At 31.2% G+C, this 17,074-nt stretch overlaps 2 protein-coding genes across 2 annotated transcripts; both read right to left on the bottom strand.

Moving 5' to 3' along the window:
- Positions 1 to 521: 521 nt before the first annotated feature.
- Positions 522 to 2,356, bottom strand: LOC100779704 (polygalacturonase). The gene is made up of 3 exons (XM_003553173.5): positions 2,024 to 2,356; positions 1,804 to 1,850; positions 522 to 981 (listed from the first exon to the last, which is right to left on the bottom strand). Exons 1-3 carry the CDS (start codon positions 2,154 to 2,156, stop codon positions 739 to 741), a joined length of 423 nt encoding a protein of 140 aa, XP_003553221.1. The 5' UTR covers positions 2,157 to 2,356; the 3' UTR covers positions 522 to 738.
- An 8,833-nt stretch (positions 2,357 to 11,189) lies between these two features.
- On the bottom strand, positions 11,190 to 14,618 carry LOC100500618 (putative TBP-associated factor 10). The gene is made up of 7 exons (NM_001249961.2): positions 14,290 to 14,618; positions 14,137 to 14,201; positions 12,779 to 12,841; positions 12,319 to 12,376; positions 12,191 to 12,241; positions 11,749 to 11,877; positions 11,190 to 11,558 (listed from the first exon to the last, which is right to left on the bottom strand). Exons 1-6 carry the CDS (start codon positions 14,380 to 14,382, stop codon positions 11,797 to 11,799), a joined length of 411 nt encoding a protein of 136 aa, NP_001236890.2. The 5' UTR covers positions 14,383 to 14,618; the 3' UTR covers positions 11,190 to 11,558; positions 11,749 to 11,796.
- Between the last annotated feature and the right edge of the window lie 2,456 nt (positions 14,619 to 17,074).

The raw sequence follows: 17,074 nt of genomic DNA, 5'->3' as shown, positions 1-17,074 counted from the left end.
AAATTTCAACAAATTTAACATAGTATATAAAACAGAAATGAAGTAGTAATGTTTTTTCCTCCGTTTTTCAAAATCTTTTGTTAATGTACCTAATTGTTTTGCTTGAGGTAACGGATAAATAATAAATCCAAGAGAAGCAGCAAAGAGAAGACAACATTTTCACTTTTCAGCTAGACCACCACTCTGTTAACCAAAAATCAACTGACATTGGATAAATATTAAATGAACTTGCCGCCACAACTTTATGCATTAACCAGTTGAATAAAACAGAGGAAGAGACAATGGAGGAAAAATCCAAGCGGCATAGCCAAATGTAACAACATAATTCTACTGCTACTATATACTTTCTTTTGTTTTAATTTTTTTTATTATCAAAGCAAGTCATATGTGTTTTGTTTTGATATCTAATATCAACCATACACCAAAGTTAAAAATACTAATTAAAGAGGAGTCTCTACATAGTCACATGCATCAGGCTAAACAAAAATGCATAATCATCATATATCATATGCTATGATATATAGACAACAAGATTCACTCCTCTGAAGTGAACAATTTCCTTTAAAGTGAAAGTAAATAATTTCAAACGTTGATGGCAATATTAATAGTCAACATTACACACATATGCAAAATATGGTACAGATGTGTTGAAATATTAACCATTGATTTTCCTGTCAACGACTAAAATTACTTACTTTATCTCTACTCACTTTACAAAAACTAAATTCACAGAGAAATTCAAGGCATGCTCAGCTTGTTTCCACACTTGCACCTCCATGCTTCAGGGTAGTACTCTGCGGTCACCGGAGTACCCGGCGGCACTGTCACATGGACCGGCCTGCAGGGTGTACATTTGCCACATTTAGAGGTGCATTGTGGTGGGGATGACCCCGGTCCACCTAGGAACCTCCTTTCCCAATCTAGAGAAACTTTTGTTTTGCCTTCAAACACCATGTCATGTTCAATTCTCCCCTCATATTTCTGGTAAAAAAAAATAATTACTCAATAATTACTGTTCAATTAATAAAATTGAAAATTCAAGTAATTAAGACATAAATGATTAATGTACTGAAGTTAAAATTAAATTGTTTAGGTAATACTCGAATTCAATTTTTGACAAGAAATAATTTTTAATCAAATTTTATTTATCTTTCGACTAAAATCTAGCTCAGTTAAGATTTCTTTTTCCTTATAAATCGAAAGATTAAGACAAAAAATTAATAAAATTAAAACAAATTAAGACGGAAACCATTGACTACACGAACACAAATTTGAGTGTAACATGTTTTTCTCTAAATCTCTAGTGGATGTGGCATGTGGGACAATGAAGAATGCATGATCCTTATTAACATGCATGAATACTGAATAGTCAGTGATCAATTCAGTGTACTGTGGACCCAGTAAGAAAGCACATGGTCCACTGACCCCTTGTGTTACCCAGTCAAAGTGAACTCAATGTATCGGACGGCTCACATTGCAAAGGTCCCTGCACACTGCAGCTATTTTGGCGCATTTTATGTTCTAAGAATGTGTTTGGGAGGGTAAAATGTTGGAGACTTTAAAAATTGCTGTTCAGTCTTCAATTCCAGAATTAAAGTTATACCATTGTAGCTTAATTTCCATTAAAACAAATTCTGATGTGGTAATTTCTAGTTGGATGCCACATTAAGTAATTAATTAGAGTTAATATAAGGCCTAGAAAAATAGTAATATGGGACACATAATTTTGGTTAAAATAAAAGAAGTAAAGAACAAATATGGGTTAATGCTAGGTGGCAAAAAAAAAAAAAAGAACGTTTCTACCTGATGATCTGTATCTCCTTTGGCAAACATGAGACATTTGATTGCATCTGCATTGGAGAAGGGATGGAGGGGTGTGACTTGTGAGTTAGATCGATAAAGCCATAAAGGTGTAGTGAATTTATGACTTGTATTAGTTTCCTTTCATAGTTTTAAAATTTAAGCAAAATTAAGTGGAGAATGGAGATAGAAAAGTAGAAATTCAGTTTGTGGTGTTGCTTACCTAAACATGCATTGGTGGTGCCAGTAGTTGTGCTGCTGAAGATCAGTGATAGCATGAAGAAAAATAAGGGAACTCTGGAATAAAGATTGATTTTGTTCATTAACCTGTTAGCATTTGATCTCTTCCTCTCCATTACAAGAAGACGACCCACCCTTCAGAAAGCCTCTTTGAATATGGTTGCAGGTATATATGCCTGACACACTCTCTCTCTGACCTTTAAAGAGCCTCTCTCCACTCTCAAGCTACAAAGCCAGTTTTAGGGTTTACAACGCCAGAGAATTGTACGTACCATGCAAATGTCAAGCTAAACAAACACCTAAGTGTCTAACTCTTGAGCCCATTTGTCTGATTTGTATAGGACTTTAAAAGAATGGATGCCATCAATTTTAAGAAATTATAGGATGTGCCATTATGTAATTTAACACATAACATCAATGTAAAAACAAAGCTATAAGAAACTATGTTAAGTGTAATATTTAACAAAGTTGTCATAAAAGTTAATAAAATTATTATATATATATATATATATATATATTATAAATTGTGATTAAATGATAATATAATAAATATATTTAAATTAATTGAATTCTTAAATCGAAAAGAAAAATTTATATTTAAATATAGCTTGAGTGACCAACGGAGTTTGATATGAAAAATATTAGACTCAATTTATTTAAGTAAAGTCTTAGATTCAAGGAAAAAAATATTGTTAGAAGAGAAAATCTCACTAAAAAAAATCAATCAAATTTTATAATAGATTAGTTATTAACCTAACTATTAGATACATCATACCACTGAATTACATTTATTTTCAGTCAGTGCATGCAAAGTAATACTGCTTTAATTTTTTCACTGTCTCACCACATCTTTTTTTTATTATTTACTTGGTTCCACCACCAAACCAAACACTTCTAAAAATATTTAAAATCTATGTTGAATATGAATGTTGGACAGTACTCACACTAGCTTGATATAGGTGCAACTAGTATCTTGAAGTGTACATATTTTCTTATCGGATCAGAAATCACACACGTTTCCTTTTTCACTCTCTCACTCCACAATTTTCTCTAAGGTATGTGGCGATTGTGATAAAGACGCATGATATTATAGAGAGAGAAGAGAAATAAGTAAATAATAATAGTGCAAGACGAAAAAAGTGGATCGAATGTGACTCGGCATATCTAATGAGGTGTGTGTGGTTTGTGGAGAGGTGTTTGCGCTATGCAGGACAGATCAACAGCAAGTAATAAAACAAATGTGAATCTATGCCAATCATAGCTTCCTAGGCTATATACCATGTTTGGGTAATTGGTTTCTTGGAAATTTTCAATGCATAAACCTTATTCTTTATTTGATAGAGTCAGATTTTTTAAATTCATTTATTAAAATAAATATTTATTTTAATAAAAAAATCATTTTTTAATGTGTTTTGTCTAAATTATTTTGATATGTTTTAAGAAACAAGTCTTATCTGCTTCTTAAAAAAATCTTTATATAAAAAATATTTATTTTAAAATTATCTTTTTTAAATTTAAACAAACTCACCGTGACACTAATCCACAAAGTTTAATGAATGAAGACATGTTCTTACTTGTCACCTGAACATTTTTTTTATTCCAAAAAGGGGTAAAAATGGAAAGACATTTCAATATTAGCAGATAAATGACACGCTAGAGCTTAAAGAGATTCACTCAGAAATTACTGTACAAACTCGTTAAGCGAGATTTTAGTGATGTTCGGAAAAATTGAACTCACATTCATGAAGAGAATGAGAGTTAACCCCAAATCCTAGACTGCTTATGTCAACCCTAACTAGAGCGAGAAGACATGTAAAATGAAAAAAATTAGAAGCTAACCAATATTATATTTATATAATGATTTAATTTAAATTAACAGTATAAAGATTTAATTTCTTATTGTACCCATTTTCCTTCACTTTAAATGAGTTAAATTCACAACTCATAATGCTTGGTCATGTTTTAGATGATCTTCCTTTTGCCTAATTTGTCACGGCAGTTATTCAATGGGACAAGTATATATAAGAAAAACAAAAGGCACGTGCCTAGTGGCTGTGTCTCTCCAGTTTTTGGAAATGTTGTTATTGATTGGATTAGATTAGATAAGGGCCTTCATATAGGACTATGTCTTCCCATAACATGTTTAAGCAATTGAGTCTACACTTAGTTATTCAACTATGCTTATAGAGTAAGATCTTAAATCCAATATAATTTATATGACGTATTTGTGAAGGGTAATAATATAATCATTTGTGAATGATTTCAATTTCATCTGAGTTTGTTTTTTTTTTTTTATGAAATAAATTAATCAATGTAAGCCCAGTTGGAGATTTTTCTAACAGGATTCTCTTGCAGGCTTTCTTCTGTCTTTTAACGATTTCCAAACCCAGAGAAAGTAAGAACCACTCCCAACCCATTCCTCTGCTGCTTTCTGCTCTCACTGCAACTACCCTTTTTCCCATTCTTTGTTTTTTTTCCCTTTGCTTTTCCCCTTATACATATAGTTACTGTTCTCACGGCACAACTTGGCAGAAACATTTTAACAACTTCAACTTTAACATATTTGGAAGATGAACTAATTATGATGACATATTTTTATTTTATTAAGTAATTTAAAATGATAATTCATCTATAGGTGATTTACTTGGTTTATGTAAATTATGTCTAGGCAAATTCTTGTTATTTTATCTCCATCACTAACTTTATACAATGTGAGAATTTAGGCAAATAATATAGCCGAGGCCTAAGGTCAAGCTTTATAATTAGTAGTGACCATACCCGAATATAGAGGTCAGTGAAATCTCACAAGTGCATATCTTTGTTCTCATGTGAAACACACTGTTTGGTCCTAGCTAGCTTTTCCCTTACCATTTTCTACCTAGCCTTTCAGAGATCACATGTAGTGTTCCCTTCATTTCATTTGGTAGCAATTCGAAAGATATCACTCTTTGAAATGAGGGTCCTCTGTTTTTTCACTTTTTGCTAACAATTAGCATACATACACGAGCTACAAACTTAGTCAACTCAACTAAGATTACGCTATGCAAAAGCTGCAATGTGTCTAATGTCTATGCTCGAGCCAAAGCTTCTTATTAGAAACTTTTGTAAGGTTTATAGATACAATACAATTTACAAACGTTTGTATAGAATAAGTTACTTAAAGTACTGACACGTATCCTAATCTGATATCAATACTCCACCAATATGAATATGAGAAGTATCCAAGCCTTTAAAAAAAAAAAATGAAAATCTAATATAATTACATGTAAGACTAATAAGCATGAATAATATTAAAACATAAAAAGTATTATCTCTTTATCAATCAAACATAAAATTTGTCCTCTTTAGAGATGATCTCAAGAAAGTAATGAGATTAATACTCCTATTTGTAGACAATAGGAAGTGATTGATGATGACAATGATTTCTAAATTTTATTTTATTTTTAGTAGTGTTCAAAAAGCGTGTTATTAAGTTTGGAATTGCAACTATATATTTATTATGGTTTATACAATTTTATATATATCATATCAAGATATATATCTTACGCAAAATATATCCTCTATACTTTTAGAACAATCGTGTTGCCGTATTAGATATGTGCCCTATCTGGTACATGTGTATCATAGCTTACTAAAGTTGAAATTGGATGTATGAATGATTACATTAAGAAGAAGAGTTATTATATAATTTTAGCACACCTTTTTGTAGGACACTTTTTTTACTCTCCATCATTACCTAATTTGTTTTACACTTCTCTCTTATTGGTAAAAAGTAATTCAAAATGCTTTAGGTTCATTTATATAAATCAAACCTAGCTAGCTCTATGATAACGACAAAGCTCAATATGAAGCATTTTCCATGTCAGGTGTTAACCGTGAACCAAAGCCTCGCCTAGTTTCAATTAGGTCCATATGGAATTGACTATGGAGACAAACAACCAAAGGAGATAAAATCTAAGACATGACCCGCATGTCAAGGTCTTTAATGGACAAGGAGAGCACTTTTAACACACTACACAAGCACAATAATACATACTGCAGGCTTTATATATGTAAGTTCTTTTGTTCTTGTGTGTGCACCCTTGTTGTGCATGATAGAATTTTTGGTGCAAAAGGCTTGAGAGCAAGTGATGAAGGTTGACAGATGATAGAATCACGGATTGATCGATGTGGCAAAAAAGGAATTACTCACTACCTTATAGAGTGTGGTTAGGTTGTTCACATCCTCTTGTTTTCATGCAAGGTTCTTCAATGCCTGTAATAATAAGCAAGATATGATGTCTCCAGCAGCTTCCTTCGAATCACAAACTTTGCATGCAAGCTTTGAGACTGATCCTTGCCCCACCACACGTTGGAGGAAATGTGATGGTGACATGTGCAGGCAACTGTGTCCTAATAAGGTTCTCATTCTCTCAATTATTCAACCTTGGAATAAATGCTAGCTGACAGTTTTTATTCTTTCCTTTGTTTTTTTCCTTGCCCTTTTCCTTTAACTCTTTTGAATTTGATGGATGAATGTATCATTCCCTGATCTCTTTGTCTATCGTGTGCTATGATTTTTTTTCTACCTTGAGGAAAAAGTATAATCCACAAGACAGTGATGGATTTTAATACTATTTAGGCAATTCATATGTAAAACTACAGCTTTTTTATCACTAAACAATCACTGAATTAAATTTCCCGAAAAGAAAAAAGTGACATTACTATTAGCTTAATCATGTCAAATTAAAATATGCATTGAATTTTAATGTTTGAGGTTGGTTCATCTTTGGAGGAGCATCGAACAACATTAACTCAAATTTTATGCTTATTCTAGTTGATGGTCCTTATTTGATAGGTAATTTGTTAAGTACCACTGCAAGTACCAAGGTTAGTTGATACTGCAACCTTAGAACGAGAAAATATATTTCTTCCTAAACTTTAATAAACCGGAAAGAAAGGAAAAATAGAATAAGAGGGAATAATATATTTGGTGCTTACTAGCTCCGAAGCCTTGATGTACATATATTTCTGTATTTGTGATTGGATGAACTTATAATTAGTACTTTAGAAGAAAACAAGTAAAACAAATTAAAGAGGTATAATACAGGTTTTTATTGAGATGTTTATGATCTTAAAAATGTGACATCTTGCTCTGATTGGAACAATGCACGTTCAGGACCAATTCTTAGGTAGGCACAAACACAAAGTTTCTTAGTTCATTAAAAATAAAATAAAAATATCAGAAAAAATAATTGCTGGATACTACTTATTGGCTCAGTGATGCTTTGGAAGTGTATTTAGCAGATGCCAGTAAAGGATTTTGTTTCTTATAACTCAGTGTTATCTGCTTATACAAAAAATGTGAAAATGGGGTTAGAATTGCATTTTTCGAAAGAATTGCAAAAAAGAATATGATTTCATGGAATTTGATGGTGGTTGGGTTTGTTAACAGAGGTGACCTAGGTTCTGCTTGAATTGGTTGAAAAGATTTCAAATCCGAAGGATAGATGAGGCCAGTCACATTTTCAGCCACAATTGTTTCTATTTCTGTTTATGTCACATTCTGGAATGCAAATAAGCCACCAAAGTCTTGTGTGAAGGAGTAAAGGTCATGTTTTAGTTAAGGGCATGTGAAAGAATTGTTACATCTGATCTAAGCCTTGGTGAAAGTATACTTTATGGTTGCTGATACTGTGTTTGTATGCTAATTGCCAAGTCAGCAGAGTAATCACACTTGGCTCTTGTGAGGTTTCTGTCTTCTCTGTTTGGTAGGCTGGATGCATTTCTCTATTATCTTTTGCATCCTTAAGTTAAATAACTCTAATCACTAATGTGTCAATCCTGATTACATCCTTGAAGGAACCATGGAAAAAAGGTATAGCAAAACCTTATGTTGTGTTTTTGAAGGGTACTCCAAAAGGCAAAGTCTAACATTGTCTCGAATAACTTTGATTCAAGTGTTTATATAAGCTTTCAAATTGACTAGTAATGGGAGGAAGTCTCGTGGACTTGACATAGTGCAATTCTGCCGATTTGCCTCCTAAGTGCGTGTGCTAATGAGCCTTGCAAACCTTGTGCTTTGTGATTCAATAAAATTAATTTTTGAGATTATTTTGAATTTGAAATTCAAATTCAAAGCTAACTACAAAATGTTGGTTTTAATGTGCTAGTTTTTAATTTCGATCAATTAGGGATTTAATGGGATTTTCCGAATTCAATTTATTTCTTTACCGTTTAATCATTAAAACCTTGTATTTACCATTTAATTATTGTTTTAATTTTTTTTTCTTACCATTTACGCACACCTTCCCAACTTTATATATAGAGCCATTTTCCGAATGTTTTGGAAACACCACAACAAGTTCCCCTCTTCACTTTCTATAATCTGAGAGGTTTCTGCTGTATCTTATGGGACTTGCTCACAGATAAATTCTTTAGGAAAGTGCTTGTACACACCTTGGGAACAATTATTCTTGATATTCAGCCTCATTTTACAACACCTTATTAGCAAACACACTTTGTTGGAAACAGAACATAACTATATCAGCAAAGACATCGTACTAGCAGATTTTTTCTCAGATAAACAATGTAACTCAAGCCATTTAAATACAAGTTTATCAGCAAGCACACCAAAAATTTTAGCACAGCACAACATTATCAGCTATATTGCTAGAAATATTCAGCATGTATTTAATAAAGGACTGATTAGACAAATTCTTTACCCTGAACTGCAGTTTGTTCTTGAGGTAATCAGTGATGCAAGTTCTCCTCGTTGCAGGTGGAATACAAGACTATTGCCGTTGAAATACCCTTGATCATAATAGTATGTTGGTTTCTCACATTCAAAATAAAATAGTCTCTATAGTTTTAAAATATATATTTTTGATCTCTAAAGTCACGCAACATTAAAAAAATAAGTGACAAATATTAAGGATGTCACATCACCACCACTTCTATTGAGACTAAAATAAATTCTTTAAACTTGTAGGGACTGACATAATTTTTTTAATTTAAAGACTAAAGTCATATTTAAACTTAAAATATAATAATAATATTGTAATAATTATTTATAGCATAAATTTTAGAATCAAGTTGAATCTTTAATCATAGGATGTTGTGCATTTTTTTGAACTGATTTAAATTTTAATTTTGTTTCCGCTATTTGTTTGAAAGTCTTATTTTTCATTAAAAAAAATTGCATCTGCCATTTATTATCATCATTATGTTGTCAAAATAAAACGTGTGCCCATGATTTAATTGAGGTTTTATTGAGATAATCAATGACGTGAAGTATGAAAAGTGCCGCTTGTTGAGAATTTTGAGATAACCATTTAGTTATTTTCATTCCCCTTCCCTACTTTCATCCATCGTTTTTTTTTCGCTTAAATATATTTTTATAATTTGTAAGTTAGCATTTTTTTTTTAATTTTTTTCATTCCAAGTTTATTTTTTAAATTTTTGTTTACATAAGTTTGTGTTAAAATTAAAAAAATAAACTTACAAAAACAAAAAATAAAAAAAAGGCTAATTTGTACCTATTTCTTTTCTTCTTAGCAAATGGACCCTTAAATATGCTAGTTGTATAATTTTGGTTCTTCTCATTCTAATTGGATCCTCAACTTTCTTCTCATTTAGACATTTACAACTAAGTCACTTCTTCACTTCTCCATTAAAAATATTTATTAATTTAATTTAAAAATTAACTCAAATTTTATTATCTCAACCATCTCAAACTATCATTTATTATTTTTATCGGTATAATTATTTTTCTAAATCGTTTATCTCTAGCATTTTCACCTTTATTTTTAAATTAAATTTCAATATTCTTTTAAAAAACAATAAATAATTAAAAAAACCTTATATTATATCACTATAAATTATAAACTACTTATGATAAATGAAAAATATGATTTTATATGAATTTTAATCGTAATATAATTTATGTTAAAAATTATTTGTTTATTACAAATTTTAAAATTATATAAAAATAAACATTTATCATATAAATTACACTTGCTAAAATAGTAGTTAATAATCATTTTGAAATAACATATGACACATATGGCCATGGGAAAGTCCGCCAATGGTCCAATGCCTACAGGCAGTAGTGGTTTATTAATCAAATAGTGAATTCAAGGAGAATGAAGGCTGGAAACATCAATTTAATATTCGTCTTCATATCCATGTTTCAAAATTATATTCGTACCCATTCACATACTCATATGAATAACAATTTTAATTTCCATTCACGTGTGGGATGCCTTAATATCATATCTGCACTTGACTTACATAACTTGTTGCTATAAATACTTGACTTATATATAAAGTCAATAAATTAATATGAAAAATATTATTAAAAAAATTACTACAAACAAATTAAAAATTCACTCTTAAATTACTCAAATACAACATTAAAAGCAACTAAACATTACCTTATAGAATTTTAGACGTTGTATGTAGAACATAATTTGCTTAACCACTTCTTACATTCAATATACAATTAGTTTGAATCAAGGGGATATAGGAGGGAGTTTTGTTTTAAATCGATATTCTATGTCTTGCAATGATCTTGAGATCTATAGCATGCAAGTTTTATTTTAAAACAAATATTTTATCACTGAATTCATTCAGAACATTTACTACCATCTCATCGTATCTACAATCGATAAAATCCCTTCATCTTATCTTTATCTTCATTAGTATGAAAGTTATAACATTAGTCATTAAATTAATAATTAGTAAAATATATACTTGTTTATATATGTAAGGTATTTTAATTTTAATTAAATTAATATATATAATAGGTGGAGGACAGGATGAGTACTATTATAGGACATATTACCCACACATTTCCATTCAAAATTTACAAGTAAATACCTGTGTTCCATATCCATCCCCAACAAATGAACATTTATCCTATCCATTTAACTTAAGTCACGGTATACTGTCTATGTTTTCTTGAAAAAAAATGATTAATTGTACTAAGTAAAAATTTAAAATTTAGAACTAAAGGAAAACGTGATACAAACAGGAGACATTTAAAAATAGAATTTAATGCCTAAACACTAGTAATGTAAAACAGTTTTACACTGTCATCTAATTATATATCACTATTTGAATTAATTTAAAAATCAACAAACTTTATAATAAGTTGTGATTGAATAACTATGTAAACCCTTTTACACTTTCAGTATATAATCATTTTTTCTCTTAAGAAATAACAATAGAGAAACATAAGATGAGTTCATTACTGATAAGAGTACTTCTTCATATCAGATTCCATTAATGTTAGCGGCGACCAATTGCGAGCCTCTTTGGTTTAAAGTTATAAAGTACTTTTGTGAATTTCAATATAAAATTGCGTGTTTCAATGCATAAATTCAGAAGGAAAGATTTGTTGCTTCTAGAGTAAAAGTACTTTTGAGTTTTCCCAACTTCAATCCAAACATGCTATGCATTGCTTCCGCAGATTTGTGGAGAGATTGTTATAGTTTGGGCATCATATCATGAAAATTGTTCCATTAACTATGTCACTCCTACAAAACATATTTGGCAATCAGTTAAAAACATGGAATCAAACACAAATTCAAGCCAGTAAAATGACGTGTATTCAACTACAGAAAATGGGCATACTGCGCTATGCCTTCTGATACAGTGCATAACACTAGAGAACCAACATATCAATAGAATATATTCAATTCAGCATTTGTACATAAGGATACTTACTAAACACGAGACTTTAGAAGCCAGAACACAAAAAAAAACAAGAAAAATTCATTCTTCTCGGGTAGCAGGATCCATTCCGGTAGAAGGGCTATCAGCAAAATATTCTTGATGCTTTAAATTCACGCCATACTGTTCATAAAAGATAATAAATGGATTAAATGTAAAGGAACATCAACATATCAGTACAATTAGCTCTAATCTTAGAGCTCTATTAACACCACAACGTTGATCCAAGAAGAAGCTTAAAAACATTTTTTTTGAAAACATGACTAGACCACTGGTGTGGGATGGCACAGTGAATATATACAGCCTGGAGTGGAGAGTGGATATCACATAGTGAGGGTAAACATCTATAATACAATAATGGATTGCAAATTTGCAATGACCCCTACTACAATGAGGAGAGAACTTTTCTCTATTTGAAATAGATAACTATTCTTACCTCACGCAATGCCTTTGAAAGGTCTTCCATTGTCAAAACTAGGCGCTTATCCTGTTATACATAGAAAAAATGTAAGTAATATACACACAATGACTGTAAAGACAAAACCAGTTAAGAGCAATCAAAACCTTCTGCTGCTTGTCCCTTTTGTCTTTTGGAATTGTTGCTTGTCTTGCTTTGCAGTGCCTACAGTTAACATCTAGTCAACTCATCATGCCAGCATGGACACGTATAAGAAAGACAGAGAAACTAAATGACTAATAATAATGCACTTATGACTTAACCAAAAAAGAAATAGTAATGCACTCATGTATGTGCATTTCCTATATAATGCCTTACACATGCACTCATTAAAGAAACAAATTTCCATCAGACACTTCTCACCTTCACTCACATGCATGAACTAACTTTTGCCAAATGTTCAATACTTTTTAGGAAACCAGAAACAAATTTCAACAGAAGAGTATTTCCCAAATTTACTATGCACATAAAGAGTTTGTTGTGATGCAGTGATTCAAGGTTAAAAATAAAAGAAAATAAAGGATAGAAGGTAAAGATTCAATTAAAACATAGGTAAAATGAACATACTGAAGTGCATCTCCTGCAACTTCAGCAACAAACTTCTGAGTGGCAACAGCTACCAATCTAGTCCTGAAATAGTAATGAGAATTTCTAGTCAAGCACACGATATATTATGAACAAGACATACAAGGTCTAAGAATCCAACTTAATGTAGAAATAAATCAGTCAACAACAGTCAAGCATGAATCCCAATAAACAAGCACTTATTTTGGACAGTATTAGAAGTTCAAAACAACAATAAACAGCAAGAAATCCAAATAAACCTCAGTAACAGTGAAAAGAAAAAAAAAGCTAGAAAATCAGAGCAACACAATTTGCATATTTCATCATTTGCTGACGTAAATTGCTTTAACAGTCAGAGCTCATTCCCAATATAATGACTGCACCATGTTAAATGATCCCAAATACGAGTAAGATACATTAAAAAAAAATAGTCAATGTTTGCACAGAAAGCGTAAACAAAGTATAAACTGTTAATATCTTATATTTTTATTTGTTTTAGATAACTTATCTAATATAACAACTCAAAAACTCTCAGATTGACGGTAACACAATGCTGTGATTCTTTATTTCCATGTAAAGATCCCTTCTGCCTTAAGTTTTTATACATCAAATATGTGTAGATATCCAACGAACTTATCATAATATCATATCGCTCTAGCACTCAATTATTTGCAAATGCATGGACTTTTGATTTGTCTCCTTTTTTTTTTTTTACTTCTTTTAGCATGACCACCACATTAACAGCCAAAAACTCAACTCAGGCAAAGACTTACCGCAGAGAGAGAGCAAAAAGATAGGCATGCCGGAAGTGTTAAAAAAAAATTAAAAATAGGGATGATAAGTATGAGAAAAGAGCAGGAAATGTGATTTAATCCACCCAAGACAAGCAAATTAGTTAAAAACAATGGCTCAGTCAAAAACTGCCACAAAAGGGTAAATTTTACATTCATTAGTCAACAGTTCAAACTCCAACAAGATGCAAAAAATGCAATTAACCAATCTTCGTCGGTCTTAAGAGGTTTCCTTCACACCCTTAAGTCCTTAACCCATCTCTTTCGTTTTAATTTTAAAATGTTAAAATTAGGGCAGAGAAAGATGGGAAACAAATTCAATATTAAGCATTGTTTGAACAATTGAACCCTAGACAGCAGCATGCTCTAGGTGGTAAGATACCTGTCAGAAACAATAGCAATTAATAACTAGTTTCCTCACAAGAAAGAAACCTTCCATACAATTCAATTCCAGAGTTCCTAATTTTCCGAAGGAGCTAATAACAATTACTATTATACAGGAAAACATTGGTACGAAAAAAAAAAACAAGAATTAATTTATAGTGAATAATAAAGATAAGGGGTACCCACAATCGAACATCGGGACATTGGAAACCGCTCTTGGCCAAGTAATGCTCCACCAATTCATCAGGTATCTAAAAGATGAAATTTTGTAATAAGAAGAAAAGCAAAATAAAAGAAAAGAAAAAAGGAAGATGAAGGAAGGAAGGGAAAGTAGGTTACAGTGGGAGTATAATCCATTAAGGAAGCGAGGAAATCAGAAAGGGCAGAATCGTCATCGTTCCTTCCTTCACTCGATTGCGGGTTCTGGTTCATCCTTTTCTCTCTCTCTCTCTCTTTGTTACCACCCAATCACTACTACTCAATGCTTCGGAAAGTTGTTCAGTGAGTCACTGTTTGCGGCGAAGCAGAGAGTGTGAGAAGAAATTCGAAGCGGAGAGAGGAAAGAGTATCGCAGATTGTTGCAGCGATGCCAAATAGCGATTACGGTGTAGAGAGATTTTCTCACCCGCACCTCGTCACGATCAAAGGATGATTAGATTAAGTGTGATTAAATCTTTAACCGAGTGATTCTGATTATTGTTAATAAATTTTTTTGTAATTTTAGCCTTTTTAATTCTTGATATCTAATTTTTAGTTTTTTTTTATGATTTTAGTTTTCATAAATTAAAAATTTTACAATTTTAATTCAATATTTAATTTTAAATATGTTTAATTTTATATTTAATACATTTCAATAGAACCTTTGATATAATATATTTATTTAAGGTATTATAAAAAATATTTAATTAATTAAAATAAAAAATAAACATATACAAATTAAAGATTGGATTAAAATTTTATTTTTTAAATGTAAATATTAAAATCATGAATAAAAAATTAAAGGATCAAAATTGTAATTTAGTATTTTTTATTTTTTTTAATAAACTTAGTATTTTTTTTTTGCTTTTTAAAAATAATTTTCTGCTTTTTTTAGAAAATTTTTTTAAAAGAAATTTTTTAAAATTATTTTTTTAAAAAAAAAATTAAACAAAGTGGCCCAATATGTCATTGGGTTTTTATTTTAAGAAAGAAGAAAGTAGTGCTTTTATTTTGAAAAAAAAATCGTTATTAGTTTTCAGTTTCACATGGTTGTTTTTGCAACGTGTTTCTTCCTACATATCTTATTTATACATGTATCCTTTTCATATGCTCACCATAGTCCATACAAAATCAGCAAAACAGATGCAAATGTTTTTTCTAATGAGTTGCAAAGGTTAGGGTTGGACAAGGCAGCATCTGAAGCAGTTCAGGAAATGGATACAACCAAAACCAATTGGTGAAAAACCAAAGAAAATGATAATTTAGAATAGCTACACAATCACACTTCTTTTTTCGGTTGATGACCTTAATTTTCTACAGTGGCAGAACAGAATGAAGGTGCACATAATTGAATGTATAGAAGTTGAGCATTTGACTTATAGATAGATAGAAACCAAATTATTCATCTATAGAGTTTAAAGAGTCACTAAACTGTAAACTAAAATAAGGAAAATTAGTATGTTGCTATTTTCTCTCTCTCACTTAAGCCAAATGGAGAAGAGCATATTCTCAGCCATTTGTTGGATTGGAACTACCTTCTTCACTGTCAAAAAGAAAACAAGTCTTTGCAAATTTCTACATAGAATCTACACACTAATTCAATGAAGATAGGACACTTAGGTTTTTCCAGCAGAGTAGAAGTTCTTCCAAATCCATCAAATCCCTCATCTTCCCCTCTTCCACAATCATCTCCACCAAATAGTTCTCAATTTTCTTGCATGTTTCTTCCACTTGGAGAGAAGCTTCCCTTTTGTCTACACAGCAAGCTCTTGCATAAGCTGGAGCAAGTGGTGAATTATATGATGGAAAGGGGAGAGTTTCATGCTCAATATACAAGGGATTTTTGAGGTCTGGTAACCTATCTTTGTCTTTAGATCTCTTTGGGGAACGAAGTATTGATAATAACTATTGAAGACATTGCTTTAGTTGCGAATGGCCTTTGGGATTTGAACTTGTGAGCACAAAATCAAAGAGCTTTTATAAGTAATGAACTGGCTCAAACAACAATAGTGTTTTTTGCATGGCTTGAATAACTTGGATCTAAAGACACCCTGTGCTTTCACTCTCATTTCCAAAGTAAGAAAGGTCATTTATGTATAAAGAAACTTTAGGATTTTAACATTGGATATGGTGGTTTGGTTGCTTTTGAATAGTATTGGAGATGATAAATTTTTATATGGTTCAGGATCACCAAGATCTTATTCATTCTTCACATGACACATAATCAAATTTTATTTACTTTTTCTCGTAAATTAAAAATCTCTTTTATATGTCACATGAAAATTAGTGGAGACTATATTCATATATCTTTTCAAACTATGTAATAATTTCTCGTTAAATAGATGGTAGGATGTTAATTGACAAACCCATTCTAGTCTCTAAAATATCGAGTGTGATATTGATGTAGGAGGTGTGAATTGTGATCCTTCATTAGGGGTACCTGCTATACTCTTCCTAACTTCTTGCAACTCCCATGTAAAAACAAAGAGGTGTTAGGCCATGGTAATGATTGTAGAAACTTGAAACCAAGGTTGTTGTAACTAAGACATGCACAAACACAGATTGTGATGTTAGTTAGAGGGTGGGTAAGGGGGGAGGGAAAAGGCGTTAATTAGTTGAGGATGATTGGATCATAGGATATAAGGATAGGATAGGATAGGATAGAAATGACACATACAGCATAAATTATCTATTGCATGGACTTTGTACGCGTTAAGCTAGGGAAGGAGGAGTGTCTTCAGCTATAATAATTTGGCATTTGATGATCTGAAAGAAAATTAAGGATATATATGCACAGTGAGAGCATTAGATGTTATCCAATTTTGCTTGAGATGCTGTTGATAATTTGATTTTGATAGAAGCAAAATGAGAATGTATGCAGATACGAGAGAAGTGAAGCTTTTGGGTCGCTTTTCAACATAAAAGA

This window comes from Glycine max, chromosome 18 (assembly GCF_000004515.6).
Source record: "Glycine max cultivar Williams 82 chromosome 18, Glycine_max_v4.0, whole genome shotgun sequence".
Classification (NCBI taxonomy): Eukaryota; Viridiplantae; Streptophyta; class Magnoliopsida; order Fabales; family Fabaceae; genus Glycine; species Glycine max.
The sequence above is the reverse complement of the archived record's forward strand: the minus strand, read 5'-3'. Positions and strand labels throughout refer to the sequence as shown.